Consider the following 20,683-nt stretch of genomic DNA (forward strand, 5'->3'; position numbering starts at 1 on the left):
ATTGCCTTAGTTAATTTTTCTTATCATTGTTGTGAGGAGACCATAAATAGCATTTGTATTTTTTGTTGTACAGTTCATTTGCTGTTCTTGTTATGGATAAAAAGTGTCTTTTTTTTGTTTCAAAATAGCTGATAACTATTCACTGATAGCTGCCAACATCTGCAAACAAATATAATTCTATAAAGTGGTTCTATATAGTGTGTAACTGTTCATATAGAGCATTATTAAATTTATTGCTAATGCAATCATATGGCACACTGACTTCTGAGAAAATTTTAAATAACACTCGCCATCAGAAAGGTTGCCTCCCCCTGGTCTAGCACCTAGTTAAAGATATACTAAGATGGCAAACGTGATGAACATTGTACCTGCTATTTCACAGATTTTAATGGCATGTCTAAAAGACAAAAATGTCAGAGTATACAAAGACTATACAAGACTAACACTATGCAAACCTATGGGAAATGCCATTAGTAATGTAATTACCTTCATATTACCCTATTTATCTACTGTCATGCTATGGTTAGCATTTAAAAGAATCACTTGGCCTGAATCCTGTCTCTACTATCTTGACTTCTTTGGTTTTACATGCTTCTTTTTCAAATCCTGTGTGTCCACTTGTATTTTCACCCCCATCCCCTCTTTCCCGCAGCCCTCTGTTCCTTCAGCTCCTCAGGTACCAGATCACATCGACAACTGATGAGTTGTAGCAGATATCAGGGTTGTATGTGACGCTCTGAAGGGTGTATTTCAAAAGGGTTTGGGGTCATATTTCACTGTTTCAGGGCTGAGGTGCCGTCATGTATTAATTAAAATCCAAATACCCCTATTGATTGTGTTATCAGGCTAGTGCAGCCTGGGCTTGCTGTATTGATCCAGCCTGTGATTTACGATCATTTTCTAGAAAAATCCCTTTGTGTGATTATATGAGGAAACAGAGCCTGAGTGAGTGCAATTCTTTTAGAGATATTATAGAGCACAGTGCCAGTGGTGGAGGGCTAAACAGACTGCCACCCTGAAGCCCCTCACAGGAGAGATATTTTCAACTAGAAAAATTGTTATGATCCTGTTGGTTTCAATGAAAAGTAAATCAAAGGAAGCAGCTGGCTCTACACACTCATGAGTTACAAACTGCGGCTGCTGCCTGTGGCTTTCAACATTGCACCTCTTAGATAATGTGGGCAATTTAGAAATCCCGCCCTATTAATGAGCTTGACTACATTCCCAAAATATACTTTTAAAACTCATTCTTGCTCGTGGGTAAAAACATTGCATAATTACCTACAAAACACCTCCAATTTTTCCCCTTCTTTTAGTTTAAAGATGTGCAAGTGTGATCTGAAACTTAAACATTTAACAAATCTGTCATTTACAAAACAAAAACCTTAAAAGTAAATAACAATATTTCCACACTGAGTCAGTGCGCTGTCACTGTGAAGAAACACTACAGTCATAAATCAAAGAAACTCTTTGACTCCTGAGCTTAACCACCTTACTTCAGTGTGCTATGGCGAGCCATATGTGATGACTTTGTCAGCAAGAAGGCTGTAAAACTGACAATGATTGAGTGAAATAAGCCGCTTGGACAAACATTTTCATGATGTCATACGTTAACTACTTGCAGCACAATGCTGCTTGTTCCAAAATACACTGAAAATACTGTCATTCACAAACAAACACAGAAGGACAACAGACAACAGTCGTAGACCCTGACAGGGACTTAGAGCCGGGAACAAGTGTGTGTGTGTCAAATTTCAAAATAAAAGTCCTTTTTTTTTTTAATCAAAGACCAATATGATGTAAAATTTCAGAATTTTTAAACTAAACCTTCATTTTCACACAGGAACCGATTTAAAGCTACTATTTATTTTTCTGTTAGTGTCCCTGGCTGTTTGCGATTTTGAGTACATACCACACGGGGAAACAAACATACTCATATCTGTGGGTCAGGTATCGATGCTGTGACATCCTGGAGCTCTGTAAAGATGCTGACGGTTTTACTACGTACACCTGCGTGCCTGAAAAGGTGGCTGGCCACTTAATTAGGTACATCTGTGACCGCTTTATTTGGTACACTTATGTGCCTAATTAAATGGCTGTCCCCTTTATAAGTTACACCTGTGGTCACTTTATTAGGTACACCGTGTGCTTAAAAACGGAGTCAGCCACTTAATTAGGTACACCTGTGCGTGGCCACTTTATTAGGTACACTTGTGTACCTGGCCACGTTTTAGGTACACCTGTCTACTGAGCCATTTTATTGGGTACATACACCCTACTAACCTTAAACCTCAGCCTACAGAAGACAAAGCAACGATCTCTGTGCGTAGCAACAATGCAACAGCAATTTCTCCAGAAACTGTACAGTCCAGTTTTTCCACTGTATTTGCTGGGCAGCTGTGATATGTTTACCTTCGAGTTACCCAGTGAGGTAGTTTATGACCCCATGTTTTCTACTGTACCACAATTTTTTCAGTCCATTTCTGCTTTAACTTTTTATCGTTTTTAAAGGAATTGTCCCATTGGTATGGTGAGAATAATGGAAAGTTATGTAGGCATCAAGTTTTGGTTTTTTTAACATCATAAGCTTTATTTTAACACAATCATTCCCTTGTAATTACCACATTTTAATGTTTTTCTCTGAGCCATGGCTAACAGATGTAAGAGAAGACAGGAGGCAAATACAGATGCCTGACAATGAAAACGGCTCCACTGAGTCAGAGTAACCTCTTCATGCATAACAAAAAATATTGTAAAAACAATAATTAATGGCTTATTTTAGAATATCAGTCTTAGATCAGTTCTTATATAAAATATAATAAATCACCTCACTCTGTCATTTTAGTCACTACAATAAGTCAAAAAAGGCAAACAATAGCATCCTCTGGTTACATCCTCACATATTTATCATACCATAGCACATATGTGGCTCTTACTTTCCTTATTAACACAGAATGTAATTTGATCTGTAGATTTGTCCATTATCAATGAACTTCTTAGGAAATCAGGCTTAGGTAAAAGAGCTTTAAAAGAATATTTGAAGAATTTAACACCAATGTCCTCCTAAGCATGTATTAAATTATTTTAAGACGATCTAACAGTCTATCAACTTCACACAATATTTTAGATCACTTTAAAGCTCACTGTAAATCTTCTGCTCATATTAAGACCATTAAAAATAACATTTTAAAAACATTTTAGTGAGTTTAACCAGTTTTTGGCTCCACAATCACCACCACGTAGGCCAGTCAAGTTTCAGTGAACACATTGAAGCTCTTCAGGTAAAAATCTGTGCATAAACATTTTTATTATTCCCTGCAGATTCTCTGCGAGGCTTTTCCTGTTAGTCAGTAAATACCTCAGTATGAATAGATAGTTTCAAAGTCTTGCCGTGTCTTTCAGCCTGATATATCTCTGGATAGTTTTGCATTTTTCTCGTGGCTGATCACTGTCTTCAGGGGCCATTAGCTTGTCATATCTCCATCTGTGGCCTCATGCTCTGTACAGCAGCCTTCGCATTCCTCAGTTGGCACCGGCTGATGAGCCGCTGGTGTATCTGCTCCTCCTTTTAGCTGCTAGTAAATCGCTGCTTACTGTAATTTTCATACAGATAAAATGTGGCTGCAGAGAAGCTTCTCAATTCTGAAGCATCAAATTGTAATCTTGGCGAGTACGTCGACCTCACTGTCAATTTCTTGCTCAGAAATGACTGATACGCAAATGTGCAAAGAACTTAAACATTACAAATGACAGATTTTAACTTTCATTTTATATTAATTCAAACATAATAGTGTATTTGGCCTATTTTCAGACACGCAAACACTTTGTTATATTAATTGATATCTTTTCCAAGTTCTTGTGGAGTGGACAAAACATGAATGAATGTAATCTGTATTAAATGTGATGTTGTTTTTAGGAGATGTGCTTGTTGATTTGTTGGTATTTATCATTTCCAGGCTCCTGAAAGAAAAGAAATACCTTCTATGTTATTCATGCCATAGCCACTGATATCACATTTCCTGTGTTTTTTCAGCTGTTAGTGGATATCAGGCTAGAATGATTATTACTGACTATAAGAGCCCATGTTTGGAAATTTAATCCTCTTCCTCCGTTATATCAGATATTTTGGCATATAATTATAGGCGGGTACGGTTTGATTTGTACAACAAAATGAACATTATGTAACACAAGGAAGCATGACACAAAAAAAGAAAACCATGAGTCACTGGCCCTGACAGCGAAGCATCCGGTGGTAATGGTTTGGGTCCTTTGTGCCATGATGCCTGGTTTCTACAGATGTGATGCTGGTGCCTGGTTTTGGTACCAGCCCACATTTCTGCAGGTTTGAGAACTGAGTATAACATTGAATTAAGCGGCAAAACGTCATGTTCATGATCCATGTGATGAAAATTATAGTGGAAAAAATCTGCAAATCATCTGTGAGTTTCTTGCCATAACCCCTCCCTTAGTTACTTACTTCAATGGGTCCAAATCTGGGCCCAGCAATTTTGTGGTGCAGTACTTGTGCCAGCTTTTTGGCACCAGCGCAGGTCTTTTTTTTTTTTTTTTTACTGGAAATGCAAACAGCTGGTTCTAGATTTGGCACTGGCAATGGATTGGTGGAAAAAAAGGTTGCAGGAGGAAATTAAGGTTGAGCGCACATCAATACATACTTGTTTTGAAAGATCACTTTTAACTGTGTTCTCTTCCAGAACAACAATGCCTTCATCCGCATGAATCAATAGTGGCTTAAAAGTGTTGTGAATCATGTGATATGGCCTTTAAAGTCATTTTTAAAAGGTACTCACTGATGCTGTGGTCCAAACCAAAACAAAGGTACTTTATGTTGTTTTCTTCTTTACCCATCCTTATATGCTATTGCTGTATTTTTGCGGTATTTACAGCTTTAAAAGCCTGGAATACTACTGGTCAGTTGTTTTTCCAACAAAACCACTGAAAACAAAAATTCTACTGAAATCCTGTGTAATAGCTTCATCCAGGATTCAGGACCTCTTTGTTTCTTAAATTAAGCCAGTGTTTGTATTGCAATCTAACACCACAACTCCACTTACTGCTGCCCCAAAATTAACTGGAGACTTCTTCTGCCCTGCTGAAAAAAGCGAAGCAGTTTTAGCAGCATAGGTCGCCAAAATAGCATCATGAATAACTCCCAAGTGCCTTTTTTGTTTCATTATTGATTAAGTGATTTGTGTATTTTTAGTGTAATTGCTTACTTTCAGCACTTATTTATTAATGAATATAATTTATTTAAGTGACTCAGCTGGATTACCTTTCCTCGTCATATTGAACAATATAAACTGATACATTTGTTTGTCTAACAGATGTTCACAATGATTAAAATCAAGTGGTGCTTCGGGCATAGAGTGGAGTCTGCACGGGTGGAGGCCAAGTTAGAATCTGGAAGAGATCATGGTCAAGTAGTTGCTAGTTTGATTTTGTGTGCTGACGCTGGTTACAAAGAATCAATATCGAATCAAGGAGGGTTGAGTTTCTAGATAAGCGTTCTTGGCCACTCTGGCTATTCATCATAAGTCTGTAGAAACCTGATAGGTCAGAAGAAATTATATTCGAGCAAGAGTGGGGCCTCCTTATCTCTCTATAGCAGGGGAATAGGAGACATGCCGATCAATACCAGGCTGTTGTGTAGTACTTGCAATTATCAACAGCTGATTCTGTCGTCCCCCAGCTGCATCTTTTAATACCACATAATTACAAGTTTGGGGACAATGTCTGGTGAAAGGGGATTACAGCTTTGCTGAAGTATGCTTCATTCTTCTCTCGGCTTTGAAATAGCTACAGTCTGTGGAAGGGTTTCAAATACATTTTATTATACACCTCATACTCTTGCATACTTTCTTTTTTAAATGATTTTTTAATTTATCGATAACTGAGCTGCATTTAAGTTTAAACTCTGGTCTGTATTGGCTGCTATTACGTCAACCAACCGGTAAAACATATATACAAGCTACAAAAAAGGTGTATTCAGCCTAGTTTTATTTTCAACCTGAGCTCATCTGGGTTTATCTTACACACTTCCCTGATGCTCACTCGAGGGAGGATTTCTTCTCCGACACATTTTTCAGTCTATTATGGCGCCAAATTGTGGGAGGTCGTAACAAATGAAGCAAGGGCTCCAACACCTCCTGTGGTATCCTGGCAGTAGCCTATCGCAGGCGGCTGAAGGGCATCTAATGATGGACCGGAGGCGGAGGCAACAAGGAGAGCGCCGGTAGCTCGGATAAACCAGGGAGTCTCACTTCCGACAGTCACCAGTTTAAGATCGGATCTACGTGCGACCTGAGAGAGATTTTTACGCACAAAGTTTGACTTTACGCACGTATCCAATCCTGCGAAATCTGATCTGTTAGGGAGTTACCTCTTCCGTCGCGTTGATTCTGGGCTTGAGGCAGTTTTAGGTGTTCAGCCTATTTTCTCTGAGGGTGCTCCTGCTAGTTACGCTTTTGCCGCGAGTGTGTGTGAGGGATTCAGCTGGGACATCGAGCCATCCACCTCCCGAGGAGTCAACTCAAAGTGGAATGTCTAAGCCAATCCAAGAGCTGAGAAAGGAAATAAAACAATCTTAGACTCAAACGGACTATCTAAAGATGCAGCATTTGACCACAGAGTTAAAACCAAGACCGTTCCAAAACGCTTAAGACTCTCAGGAGTTCAGATCGGACTAAACCATGTTGGCTGCTCGGAGATGTGCGTAAAATCAGCCGCACACCGGACAGGAAGTGAACTAATTATTATTAAACACCATCCCTCATTTCCATATCTACCGTGAGTTGGCTGGACGGCAGCCAATCACCCATCGAAAGGCAGCTAGAGTCGTAAAAGCATTATACTTCCTCCATCATAATTACACTGACATGCGCAATCTGCACTCGGGCATCAACACCATCCTCCGATCTCTTATTTCACCGAACCCGCTCTCCACGAAGCGTCCCATTCGCTGCTTGTAGATGATTCGGCGAAAGGCAGCAGCGAGGCGCACAAACAGATCAACATGTCCCGGCGAAAGCAAGCCAAGCCGCAGCACCTCAAGTCAGATGAGGAGGCGATACAGACCGGACTACTCTGCAATAATGGTAAGTGTTCGGGAAGCTTTGGACGACTTTTCAGGGGGGTTTTAGGCTGCGTGAAGAAGAACTATCGTCTTAGACGGTTTATTCAAAATGATTTATTCTGTTACAAAAAAAACTTTTTAGGCAATTTGTAAAATAAAATAGAATGCAAATTAATTTAAACAATTTTACTTACCATTTTCTGCGGAAACACACCTATTATTTTAGCATCATTTCTGTATCACACTTTTTAGCTTTCAAGTCTCATTAGGGAAACTTTTTAAAGATAAAATCCGAAAAAGTTCAAAAGGAAAAGGAAGCTTTTTTCATTTAGTTTTAACTTTACGTTGACTCGTGCAGGTCGAGATTTAACAGCTGGAGAATATGTTGACACAATATGGAGTAGCAACTGTAGACTGAAATCTTTTAACATTTTTCTTTATGAACCAAGTTCAATGTAATAGTTTATTTGCTAGGTGTTTAAATGTTGAAGAAACAGGACCTGCTGTGAAGGACTGCGCCGAAACAAAACCCCCATATGAAGCAAGAAACGCACGGAAACAGCGGAAATCTTATATTTTGTTTCACATTATGTTCCTATTTTATTTTATTGTATTTTTCTAATTTGGGGGACAAAGTCCTCCTGCCAACTATTAAACTTTTAATGATAAACATTTATATTATAAATCAAATACAAATAGTCTTAAAAGAAGCTTCTTAATAAAGTAAGACGTTTAAGTAAGTCAAGACCCTTTTTTAAATATATATGTATATTCATTTAAAGTTTTTAATTATAACATTAGGGAAGTCCATGAATAAAATAATGACTAGGGATTATCAGCGCATTTCATATCATTTGTAAACAGAACAAAATCATTAAAACATGACCATCTCATGTTAGAGTACACTATAAGTCTTATCTTGTATATTTTCAATGTCAGGATTTAATCTGGTGTGCTTGCAGGGAATCCCTATTCAACCTTTTAATCAACAAAGAAGCTGAGCATTAAATTGTATCAGCATTAATATTTTAAGTGTAAATCAACCTTTAAACTGCTGGAAGAGGCCAAAATGTTTACTGAAATTTAACAGAATTTTAAAATTGATCTTTGGCCTCTCAATTTGGTGCAGAATCAGATGAAATACTTTTACATTCCACCAGGGTCGTAAATATAAATTCATCCAAATATTGGTGATGTAATATCATTCATTTGACTTACTTTAATTATGTTAATGTTGATGGAGGGTTTTTTATTATTATTTGCATAACCCTGAAAAGGAAAAGGCCTGTAAATGTAAAAATCAGCTTCACTGGTGGAATCGCAATTTTTATCATCATCGCCATTTTTGTTGCGTATTTTTCATTGAATTATATGTGACTTTGTTTTTATGCGTGGCTGTGAAAAGGTGTCGAGTGTGGAAGAGGCCCTCCTGACTCGGGCCCTCCCACCGCCCTCCAGCCAAGCAGGGGGCTCCGCTACTATGAGCTGGGCTTTGATTGAGCCTGCTGACTTAACCTTTGGCAGCATCACCCTGAGAGGGGCAAGTGGTCCATGTCTGGATCACAATACAATTAGTACATCTGAACCATTGACCTCTGCGACCCAGAGGTCGCGCAGAGAGTCACAGAAGCATTAATGCTGGGCTGCGAATCTGTTTGCTTTTCAGCTGCAGCTTCATGATTTTTTTTCCCTCTCTCCTCTCATCGCCAAACCACACAAGAAACCAACATAAATCTGTTTACTGTTCCTGACATTATGGATTGAGTGAGGGTGACATTTTTAAATAAATTCCCATCACGTGTTATTACATTTGGAAATATATTTAAAGGTTTAAATCAAATCCGATCTTTTCTTTGTTTTCATTGGAAGTAAATCTTACAGAGAGCAGACAAAATCCTGTGCTAAAACAGTGGAAGTGTTTTCACTCCTGTGTTTGCTGAATCGCCCTGGTGATCCTCAGACCACCCACTTTGTGAGGCAAGGACTCTGATTATTTACCCTTGACAAGTTTGACTTTCAAATAGATTTTTCTACTCTGCTCTGGTTACACTCTTACTTCTTAAACTGAAAAAAAAAGTCTGTAAAAAATTCTTTTTATAAAATCTCTGACGTGCCACATTTGGAGCTACATGTCTATAATAGGTTAGTGAACTAATTTCCTCCTTAATGCAGACATTGTTCTGCGTGTTTGCGTGAGGATTTGTTCAGTGTGTTCGTATAATTGTAAATATAACAGACGTCTCCGGCTGCTTTTAGCTCCAGCACACTGGGAGTAATTCTTTTAGGTGGTGAAATGTGATAATTGGAGTTTATTGATTTAAGTTGGAAACACAAACACACACACGTGTGCACATACACACAAATTATGTGCACATATGGGGCCACACAGACACACGTTCGTGTCAAATTTAGCACAGACACACATCTTTCAATCTAAAATTATTTAAAATTCACATTTAGTTAGCTTAAGGAAAAAACGCTGACAGCCCCTGTGAACGTGTCTTTAACGTGTGATGCTTACAAGAATGGAAGTTTGTAAAGATACTCAGTTAACAAAATCCAATTACAGTCATTCCTAATCCCTGAAAATATCCATCCGTCTAAATAGTCAGTTTTTAAAAATTGTTATCCTTAAATTAGTGTAGCAATACCCGGATATATGTGCAATAATTCAGTAGTGATTTCCCCAAAACTTCCCATCTGGCATTACTGTCTGTTTCCTAATGGGGCAAAACCTGAACAGATGCAACAGTGATCATAAAGTGTGAAATCCTGTCATAAGGAATGTCACATATCAGCTACTGAAACGGGGCAAAATGAAATGAAGATTTCAAAATAAAGAATTGTGCTAAAATATGAGAAAATACATCAGGAAAAGTCTGGAAACGAGGACGACAAGGCACGCTCTTACGTCCTGTTCACATTGGGGTATTTTTTAGCATTTTTATTTTTATATGTATTTTGTATTTTTGGTATTTAGATGCATGAAATACAAAAATAAAAAAGAGATATGTGTTGCTGATGCAGATTCACAGCTGTGTTCCTGTAGAAATTTGAGAAGACAATTAAATTTATCAGACCCTGAGAGCGAACACGATGTTTTGATAACAATCAGGGTATAACATGTGTTTCAGGTTGTGTAGATTATTAAATGTTACAACAGTTTTTTTAAGTTTAGGTTAATTCACTTCACTTTTTCCAAATAGAAATTTTGACAAATATGTGTTTTCACACACTCTTTACTTTTACTTTTACTTTAATTTTACTTTAAATGTGAGTTGAAAACTTCTGTCAGACACTTAAAAGCAATTTTTTTACAAAGCCGATTGAATTAAGTCTCTTAGAGTCACGTCTCATTAAAAATGAACACACACTCCACAGCTGTCAACTTTGAAGTAGCTGAGAATGGTCTTTGCTTCTACAATGCAGTTTTTTATATTAAAAATAAACCTTAAAATGCCCCAAACCTTTCCTCCTGTGGTTCATAATTTGTTCTCACATACAAATGCACGTGTGTGCATAACGTTTACAGCACATATGCAGTTTAATCTAAATTTGTTTTAGATAATTCCTTGACAAACCGTCCCGTTTCAGCTTGACATGTTTGTTATCTTTGGACGCTGCAGGGTGTCTTGTGGATTTCAACGTTCAGTGGAGTTAAACAATGGTTGTCCACACAACACGAGATTGGAAAGATGGACTCACCGCTGTGTGTGTCTGTGTGTGTGTGCACGCACGAGTGAGAGGGGGAAGGGACCATAGGTGAAAGGTGATATAGAGAAAATTCGTCCCACTGACGAAACATCGGGACATTCAGTGATCAGTTTCCCATTCTACTCTTGTTTTTTTTCCTTCTCAGGGATTTTGGCTGGCATGGAGCGAGAGAAGGCCAATGAAGACAGTGAGGAAACACACATCTGTGATAAATGCTGTGCTCAGTTCTTCACTTGGACTGAACTGTTAGAGCACCACAAAGTCTGCACTGAGGATCCCTTGGTGCTGATAGTGAAGGACAGCGAGGGGATGCCTGCACCGGAGGAATCTCCTGTCGGGCCGTCTCCAGTTCCCAGCGTAGCGTCCAGTGACTCATCTGCTGCAGAGTCCACGGATGCCGGCTTTGAGCTGGGAGAAACACTGGTGAATGACAACGACAGTCTGGATAATTTGGAGGAAGGGAGGGAGCGGGATGAAGCTATGGAGCTTGAACATTGCCCACAGGACAAATACACTACAACGCCTAGCCCCCATCCCCCGGATTCAGCTGAGTCCACTCCTTCCCAGATGTCTGCAGCTGCCAGCTACAGCATGCCGAGCACCAACGTGACACTTGAGATCCTTCACAGCACCAGGGTGGCTGTTGCCCAGTTTTCCCAGGGGATCAATAGCAGCGGTCCAGGAGGGAAGGCAGCTTCAGCAGCTATCCCGGTGATCCTGGAACACCTGCTAGCTCTGCAGCAACAACAGGTCCACCAGCTGCAGCTTATAGAGCAGATCTGCAGCCAGGTAGCTGTCATGAACAGACAACCAACACAAGCAGCATTAAACCCAGTCTCCAGGTCCCTGTCTTTGGCTCCTAACCCTTTCCCCTCACAAGGCATCATCCCTCCTCCCGTCCTGCCACTGTCAGGAACGATTCCCTCCGCCATTAACGGACAGGCGGCTGTTTCTTTGTCTTCTGTGCTTGAAAAGTCGCAAACCCTGCCCTCACAAACTATATGTGGACAGCCCACATTTAAGGATGTCACATGTACCTCAGCCTCCTCAGAAAACACCACCCCATCTCTCTCCAGCTGCAGCAGCAGCATCTCCACGTTGCTGCCTCCTTACACAGGCTCACACACCAGCAGTGTTAGCAGTACTCAGACACTGAGCTCCTCCAGCCCACTTTCGCTGGCACAGAGCAGTCTACTCAGCTCTTCTTCTAGCCTGCCATTTCTACCTCAGAGCCCCCCCAGCAGCGTCATTTTTCCCAATCCCCTGGCTAGCATTGCCGCCACAGCTAATGCACTTGACCCTCTCGCAGCCTTGATGAAGCACAGGAAAGCGAAACTGCCTAATGTGTCCTTGTTCGAAACGAAGCCCAGCCCAGAGGAGCCCTTCTTCAAGCATAAATGCAGGTTCTGTGCCAAAGTGTTTGGCAGCGACAGTGCTCTGCAGATCCACCTGCGCTCCCATACAGGAGAGCGGCCCTTCAAATGCAACATCTGCGGCAACCGATTTTCTACAAAGGGGAACTTAAAGGTGCACTTTCAACGGCACAAAGAGAAGTATCCTCATATTCAGATGAACCCCTTCCCAGTGCCAGAATATCTGGATAATGTGCCAACAAGTTCTGGGATTCCCTATGGAATGTCCGTCCCTCCAGAAAAACCTGTCTCCTCCTGGCTGGACAGCAAGCCGGTTGTAGCAACTCTGCCAGCCACTCTGGGTCTTCCGCTTTCCTCCACTATTACTAGTATCGGAGGCTCAAATGACCCTGTAAGTGTAACACCATCTGTTAAATCTTCCTATGAGCCAGCTCCTGGTGAATGTGTATCTGTGTCACCTAACCACAGAGGCAGCGAGGCTCGTTTCTCTCCCATTTTAGAAGCCTCCAGTGTGCTGAAAACAGAGGGGGTGCACCTGCTCCAGAGCTGCACCAGTAATCTGAGACCCAACCTTGCCTCTGAAACAACCAGCACCACCATCCCATCTGTGACCACCACACCTGAACCCATCGCCTCAGCATCTCCTGCCTCCAACTCTCCTTCTCTCTCATTAAACTCAGATGAAATAAAACTCCCATCGTGTGGCCTCCTGGATTCTATGCAAACATCTGAGACCTCAAAGCTTCAGCAGCTGGTGGAGAATATTGACAAAAAGATTACAGATCCCAACCAGTGTGTCCTCTGTCACCGTGTCCTCAGCTGTCAGAGCGCGCTCAAGATGCACTATCGCATCCACACAGGCGAAAGACCCTTTAAATGCAAAGTGTGCGGCAGGGCTTTCACCACCAAAGGAAACCTGAAGACTCACATTGGCGTTCACCGAGAAAATCTCCCAGTGCAGGTGCAACACTCGTGTCCCATTTGTCAGAAGAAGTTCACCAACGCTGTTGTTCTTCAGCAGCATATCCGCATGCACATGGTTGGGCAGATTTCAGAGTCAGCCGCGGTGGACGGGCTGCAGGAGGTGGACAGCAACGTGTCTTTCAATGAGAACAACTTTGACAGCCTGAGCAGCAATGGCAATGACCTCATTGATGATATTTCAATGGAAGAGGATAATGAGGATGGTGAAGAGGAAGTGGAAAATATGGAGGAAGGCGTATATACATCTAAACCCTTAATCTCTGATTGTAATTCTCCCCCCAAGTCTTTAGCCATTGTGTCAAGTATAGCAGCTCTGGAGAGACAAATGAGAATGATTGACTCTGCTGTAAGCCTAAACCAGTCATTTGGTACAAAACCCCTAACTAATGGTTTTAAAGACAGCAGCCAGCTCAATATTGAAGGCGCTTTATCAGAGAAAAGGGTGGAGAACTGTAGTGAAAACAGCCCACATGTGTCCGAGTCCTCCTGTTCGCCTTGTGTATCAGCGTCTCCCTTTCAAAGCAACTCAGAAAGCATGACGATCAAATCACCGGCAGTTGACAACAGCAGGCCAGAATCCCAGGAGCCTTTGGCAGCCTCAGTGAAGAGAGAGCAATTTGAGTCTCCTGCCTCTGCACCAGCAGCTGCCCAAGAGCCGAGAGGAACACAGCCCGGCAAACTATGTGTGAAAGAGGAGATGCCTTACAGTATGTCATTCCAGCTGAGCAGAGAGAGAGGTAAGCTAAAAATGCCATGTAAATATTTATTATAATAACCTTAAAAAAACAGTTTAGTTTTGTAAAGATAACTTTATACTCTATGCTTTTGTTTCAGCTGCAAGTCAAAGGATTCCAAGCCTGATTACCAGCACTTCATCGGGCTTGATAAAAACTGAGGTGAATGGTCACAGTCAACCGAGCACCCCGATGGAAGGGCACCATCCTCCGTTTAGCATCCACATCACCCCAGCGTATCCGTCAGTTGGTAGCCCAGGTATGACCTCCCTGCTAGGCCCTGCGCCTCCTCGGCGAACCCCAAAGCAGCACAACTGCAATGTCTGTGGGAAGAACTTCTCCTCAGCCAGCGCCCTGCAGATCCACGAGCGGACTCACACTGGAGAGAAACCGTTTGTCTGCTCGATCTGTGGTAGAGCTTTCACCACAAAAGGCAATCTGAAGGTAAATAAAAACGGATGGTTTTTCTGTTGTGTTGTGTTGTGTTAGGACCTTATCAAGGAAAACTGTTCCCTATTGCTATTAAGTTTTAAAAAGTGCACAGTAGGTGAACCTGGACTCATTTCACTGTGTTGAATATTGGATAAGACCAGACTTCCTGCAAGACGGGAATCCTTTAGACCAAGAACCTGGTTTCAGTTTTAGAGAAACAAAACATCCAGGGGATCTCTTGTTCAAATGTGTCTCCAAGTAAAACAGTCCATATTAAAAACAGAGACAGATGAACTAAACGAAAACAGAACATTTACCAAGCATACATATTCTTCTGTACATGGTATCTTTGCTTATAAGAATCCATTAACGCGAATTAGGAAGCATATCGATGGAAGCTTAATCATGCACCTTTCAAAATAAAAGACTGCTTAGACTATAGAGGTTTCTGTAGGATTAAAACTTTGTTCATCATTTAGTGCAACATCATACTACTAACACTGACAAAATCTCTGCTATTCACCACTTGGATCTTAAGAATCATAACTGATTATTACTTTTACTTCTTAAATGTTAAGAAGTATCAAAAGTAATTCCCATTAGAATTCCTTAGAACCCCAGATTGCACCTTCATAATGTTTGTTTTTGTCCAAAAACAAACAAATATTTTACAGTATTGAATAATCAGAAAGGTTTCTGATTAATTATTAATCAACAAATCGATTCTGGATCAAACAATAAAAACTTGCTGTTCAAACTTTTATTTTGTCAGAGCCTAAAAATGACGTTTAAATAAATCTATCTGAACTATCAGGGTGTGTTTGAAAAAAATCAAAAGATCTAACATGAATAAACTGTCAGCTGTCCGATAGGTGATATATAACTATGTTTGTATTTTGAAAAAGATTACCACCTAACACTTTAAATGCCATTTTCAGGTTCATATGGGAACTCACATGTGGAACAATGCACCGGCAAGGAGAGGCCGGCGGCTTTCTGTGGACAACCCCATGGCCTTGCTGGGTGGAGAGGCTGTGAAGTTTGGAGAGATGTTTCAGAAGGACCTGGCAGCTCGAGCCATGAATGTAGACCCAGGATTCTGGAATCGTTACGCGACAGCTATCACCAACAGCTTGGCCATGAAGAACAACGAGATCTCGGTGATCCAGAACAGAGGCATCCCTCAGCTTCACCCCCTCTCGGCAGGCATGGACAGAGTGAGCACCGCAGGAGGTCCAATTACCAGTCTAACCAAGACAGGCATCGACCTGGGAAACAACAGACATTTTTCTCTGCTGATTGATGACAGTAAAGAAATTGGAATCAATTGAAAAAAAAGACAAACGTTGTGAAATTATGCAAGTTATTATGGACATTAAAATATTTGTAAAACACCTTGTTTGTTCTTATGTATTATATATAGACTTGAAAAAGAACTTTTTATGACTCAACAGAGAATAGTAGGTTATTCACATTTTGCTATTTTACTTTGCAGTCATTTGTGAATGTGTTTTTCTACACAGTAAAGAAGTTGTTCAACTCATACTGTAATTGACAATTCCTTAGATGTATGGTTGCTCTGAAGAAGGGAACATATGTTCGATAATCAATAATGCAAAGAGTCTGCTTTCTCCTCCGGACACCTGCCCGCTGCTGCTACAGTGAGAGCAAAGCACAAAATATGCTCGTAAACATCCACATCTATGAACTGAAAAGATACGTTGTCAGTGTTATGGTGAGAAATTGTCTTTCTTAAACAACAGTCGGACCGAATAAAAATCAGAACACACCACCTCTATGTTCAGATCTATACGTGACACTCCTTAGTTATTACAGCACTTTTTTTTGCTTAGAAATCACAGCCAAGAATAAGCTTTTTCATTTACTTTTATCTCTTTCAGCAAGGATTTTTTTTTTTGCCAAACAATAAAATGGCCCTCATAAACTAACAGCTTTAACAAATTGATTCTTTAGCTTGACTATATTTTATCATTTTAGTAGAACTGCAAAGCTACGTCTGAAGTTTTCAATTAAATCTAAAAACAACCATCAGTAATAATAATAATAATAATAATAATAATAATTGTAGTATTTAAACAAGTCAATGAGTTGTGTTATCTGTAATTATTTAAATCAAAGAAAATAACAGAAAAGTAAGTCAGCAGTCAACACTAGATTTCACAAAGGGAGACTATGTCAGCCAGTTTCAACTCAAAACTTTAGGACCAAAATAAAGGCGTATATTTTCGTAAGTAGTTTCTATAAATTCGGATTAGAACAGCTGCTTCTCAAATAATTTCAAAATCATATGGTGCGTAATGCAAAATATACCACGTATTAAAGGTTTTGTATCATCCTCCAAAGTCTTATTTTAGCGTAAGCTATATTTATTATTTCACTACACTGATTAAATCCGCGTGCAACCTTCGGTTACATCTTGAAAGCGCACTTTTCGCATTGCTACATTCAGAAAAAGCCCACTTTGTTTATTTTTGTTATTGTTTTTTTTTTTTGCACACACGCTGCGCAAAACAAGTGTTGTGTGAGATGAACCCCCCGCCCACCCAGTCTGTGCTCTCTAATCTTAAATTAGTAAAGCAATTTTTTCTTGGCTTGACATGCATCACTACGACATTTTTAAATGCCACGTGAATGCAGCACAAATCCCTACGCGTTTTGCGTGGCATCGCATAGGCACTGCCCAGCCAAGATGGCTGACAGCATCCCGTTAAATCCGGTGCGGAAGAGCTCGAAGAGAATCCCGTATTACAACTCAGCCAGGCTTTCAAGGTATGGACGGGGTAGCTGAGCTGTTTTTTCGGTCTCGCACTAAAGCGACAGTCTTGTTGTCTGACACGTTTATGTGCTTTTGCTTTGCTTTTGCTTCCCGGGGCTCGGATCTGTGTACGGGGGTCGTGCTTGTTAGCTTGTTTTGCTAGTAGTGCTGTTGACAGCTCATTAGCGGTTTCTGCTTTGACAGCTGTTTGATTTTATCAGACCGCCCCGGGTAAAGCTAGAAACCTGCGCAATATGTACTTTTGCGTTTTTACAAGTTCCATAATTCAGCCTGTCAGTGTCAGTATAGCATATGTTAGTGATAGTTGCTGTGTTCCCTCGGGCTTTTCATTTAAAGTCACATGATAGCTGTGCTGGCGTACTACGTCACATGATATATGAAGATAGTTACTTTCTGTAGTCATGATTCACCATCTTGCTCATCTTTCAGAATGGAGGAAGATGAACTAACACAGTCCTCAGGGTGAGGAATGGACAGGAAGCGAAGTAGGCGCATAACAAGGTACTTGTAGTTCAAGAGCATCCACAGCAAATAGCTTTGAGTCATGTTAACGTATAGGCAAGTGGCTAATTAAAGGTGGAAGGTAAAACCTCGACCCCTGCAGGGTTGGAATATGGTGGTTAAGTTAAGATTTAAGTAGAAAATGTCCTAGTATGTTTCACGTCCACTTGTCTCCTTTGGTCACGGCAAAAATAATAAAAATTTCTCTTCTTCCTGTGGTGAAAAACATCTAGTGATCTCCTTTAGGATGACAATGCCTCCACCCATAGGGCACAAGGATTGGCTGGTTAGTGTAATGAGTATTAGAATGTTATAGTTTCAATAACACAAGATTACAACCTAGTTGAATTCCCATGGTAGATTTTTGAGTGCTGTACACCACTGTAATCAAGTAATCAAAACAGGGACTTGTATAAAAATCTAAAGCTAAACTAAAGGTTTTCTAGTAGTACATGATGGTTTAGCAGTTTAAGATGCCTTATGGACTGAGAAACAGAGAGGTACTGCTTGCTAATACAAGACAGGTATGCCGTAGTGCATAGGTGTTAAACTCTGGCCCGTGGGCCAAATTTGACCCGCAGCCTAATTACATTTGGCCCGCGAAGCCATACCAAATTACTATTAGAGCTGGCCTACTGGTATTATACAGCTAATATATATATTGTTTAGTATTAAGCTTTGCTTGTTCCATATTCAGTTTTTCAGCAAAACGTGTTTGAGTCCATAAGAAAAGATTCATTCTTATATCTGGAGGAATAAATATATTTCAATAAATATTAACGTTAGCCCACGACTTTGTTCCAGTTTTGAATTTTGGCCCACTGTGTATTTGAGTTTGACGCCCCTGCCGTAGTGAAAAGACTGCTTTATCTTTATCTTATTCTTTTTTTTTTTTTTTTTTTTTTACACTAATAGGGACCACATTTTACGAAAAACATCAAGTTGTGGTGGAAAGGATTAAAACTTAAGTGAACCATAAATGGGTCAGTAAAGTGTTTACTGAGGGTAAAGGTTAAGGCAGTCAATGTATCATTCATCAAACAAAGTAAACAGAATTTTCCAGCCTTCTTTTTCAGTGAGCTTCAGTCATTGATGACAGACTGCCTAAATCAAAGTCTGAAACTTGTTGCTTCAAGGTGCCAACAGCAGCACTAACATTACAATGCAATAACAGTGACAAAACATTATATATAGCAACACAGTTTAAATCAACTGTAAGCAAAAAAAAAAAAGTAGCCTAGGTAGTGTTTTTAATGGGAATTTTAAGTCAAACTATAACATAACTGCTTTATCCTTTAGTTCAACAATAACTAAATCAAATGAACCGTGCAACTTCTCAGGAGCCTCCACAGTATTGAAATTAAAAGATATTTTATACTTGGGGATGTTGTGTCTTGGGTTAGACTTTTCAGCCAGTTGCTTAAAACCCTACTTTTCCACTACGTAACTGTATCAGTAATTTCCACCCAGCATTAGCTCTTCCTGTCATATGAAGTGCAACTAGTGAGTGCTCCAGTGAGTCATTTGTTTACTTTTGGGTCACTCCTCACCAGCTGCTATTATCTCGTCTTTCATAGCCTGGTTATACTGGATGGTGTGTTTTTTGCTTCAAATGGTGAAACAAGTTTGTTTCCACCTTTAGCAGAGACAGTTCTCTTGCTTATTCTGCAAAGCATTGTGCTTTTTTGGAGGCTGTTGAAGTAGTTCGTTTCTAAATAGTCGTCAGAGGCTGATATGTGGCTCTCGCTGTCAGAGATGTCTGGGCTACACTTGTTGTTGTTCGCACTAGGGCTGCCACGATTAGTCGACTAGTCACGATTACGTCGACTATTTAATAGTCGACACGTCGTTTGAAGCTTTGTAAGATCCCAAAAGACGCAGGAATAAGTTGTAGGATTTAAGAGTGTAATAACGGACTGAAACAGAAGATGGCAGCACTGCATGTACAAGGATGCCAGCTGCCGTTAAACCCCGAAGAAGAAGTAGCTCTGCCCCAGAATTCATAGCGCAGCCCAGCTCAGTTTCCAACAACGGCAGCAGCTAGTTAGTTTTAATATTACTCTTATTATTCTTTCTGGGTCATAAAATAAACGTTTAACATATTTTCAGGCGAGAATGTAGCTGTGTAAACCTCAAATATCTGCTCAGCTTATCAAGACACAACATATTTTCAAAAGCGCTCCGACGTTTTCGGAGCCGTCTGTTACCCACTAGCTTAATAGCTAGCCGGGGGCAAGGTTCACTAGAGCCCGTGAGAACACCGGACTCCCGGCAAATCGTTTTCAAAGCCACCGCTGTCTTTCGCTACTCAGGTTAAACATGTAATATAAGTCACTTAGATAACTTAAAAATGTTATTGTTTGGCTTTTGTTTAGTATTTTATTTGTTCCTAAGTAAATCGGTTTGGCTGAGAAATAAAGTTATAGTTTTTACACAGCTGAATAAACGTCAAACAGACAACTGATTATCAGAAGTGTGAGATGCTCGAGAATATGCTCCGGTGTCCTGTTATATTTTAGATGGCAAGGAGCAGACGAGACTGAGTTTATTAAACTCCAACGAAAATAATCGGTGACTAGTCGACTATCAAAATAATCGTTTGTGGCAGCCCTAGTTCGCACTAAGTATTGTAAACACCTGGCACAGCTCTATCCTTGATATCACATTGATGACACATTTTTATAATGTAAAAATATGTACCCCATATTATCGTGGAAGGTGGCACAACCTTAGAAGGATTGTATTGTCCCATGTGCACACATAAATCACAGACCTCAGCAACTGTAACAGGTGTTTTGTAGTGGGTGGTAGTAATGTGCAATTCAACTGCAGTATATTAAAAGGCAAAAGTATTCAGTTTTATATAGTTGCAGTTCACAACAGTAATCTCCTCAAGGCATTTACATTCAAGGGTAAAAACCATATATTACAAATAAAACCCCCACCAATCAGATCCCTTATGGTTAACACTTGGCGACAGTAGGAAGTAGGGGTGGGTTTTTATAATCGATTTATCGATTAAAATCGATTCTGGCTTGGATAACGTCAAATCGATTCA

At 40.2% G+C, this 20,683-nt stretch overlaps 2 protein-coding genes across 5 annotated transcripts in view; both read left to right on the forward strand.

The window, feature by feature from the left end:
- Positions 1-6,148: 6,148 nt before the first annotated feature.
- Positions 6,149-15,721, forward strand: sall3b (spalt-like transcription factor 3b). Its single transcript, XM_084919662.1, has 4 exons — positions 6,149-7,112; positions 10,950-13,898; positions 13,996-14,339; positions 15,266-15,721. Exons 1-4 carry the CDS (start codon positions 7,031-7,033, stop codon positions 15,656-15,658), a joined length of 3,768 nt encoding a protein of 1,255 aa, XP_084775788.1. The 5' UTR covers positions 6,149-7,030; the 3' UTR covers positions 15,659-15,721.
- A 1,268-nt stretch (positions 15,722-16,989) lies between these two features.
- Positions 16,990-20,683, forward strand: part of atp9b (ATPase phospholipid transporting 9B) — a 42,693-nt gene continuing 38,999 nt past the window's right edge. For 3 of the 4 annotated variants that reach the window (XM_084918939.1, XM_084918940.1, XM_084918938.1), the window contains exon 1: positions 16,990-17,117. In XM_084918939.1, the coding sequence (XP_084775065.1) occupies positions 17,038-17,117 (80 nt within the window). In that variant the 5' untranslated portion in view covers positions 16,990-17,037. Of the gene's footprint in view, positions 17,118-17,553; positions 17,626-20,683 lie in introns of all 4 variants that reach the window. The other variant, XM_084918942.1, reaches the window with a different exon arrangement.

The sequence above is a fragment of the Perissodus microlepis genome, chromosome 22 (assembly GCF_051167445.1).
Source record: "Perissodus microlepis isolate ML-2025 ecotype Zambia chromosome 22, ASM5116744v1, whole genome shotgun sequence".
NCBI lineage: Eukaryota > Metazoa > Chordata > Actinopteri > Cichliformes > Cichlidae > Perissodus > Perissodus microlepis.

What these genes read in the sequence shown, in the direction of transcription:
- sall3b (XM_084919662.1), top strand. Translation starts at nt 7,031, where the DNA reads ATGTCCCGGCGAAAGCAAGCCAAGCCGCAGCACCTCAAGTCAGATGAG. An exon ending in CGGACTACTCTGCAATAATG is followed by an intron (nt 7,113 to 10,949) that starts GTAAGTGTTCGG and finishes TTTCCTTCTCAG; the next exon opens with GGATTTTGGCTGGCATGGAG. An exon ending in CCACAAAAGGCAATCTGAAG is followed by an intron (nt 14,340 to 15,265) that starts GTAAATAAAAAC and finishes TGCCATTTTCAG; the next exon opens with GTTCATATGGGAACTCACAT.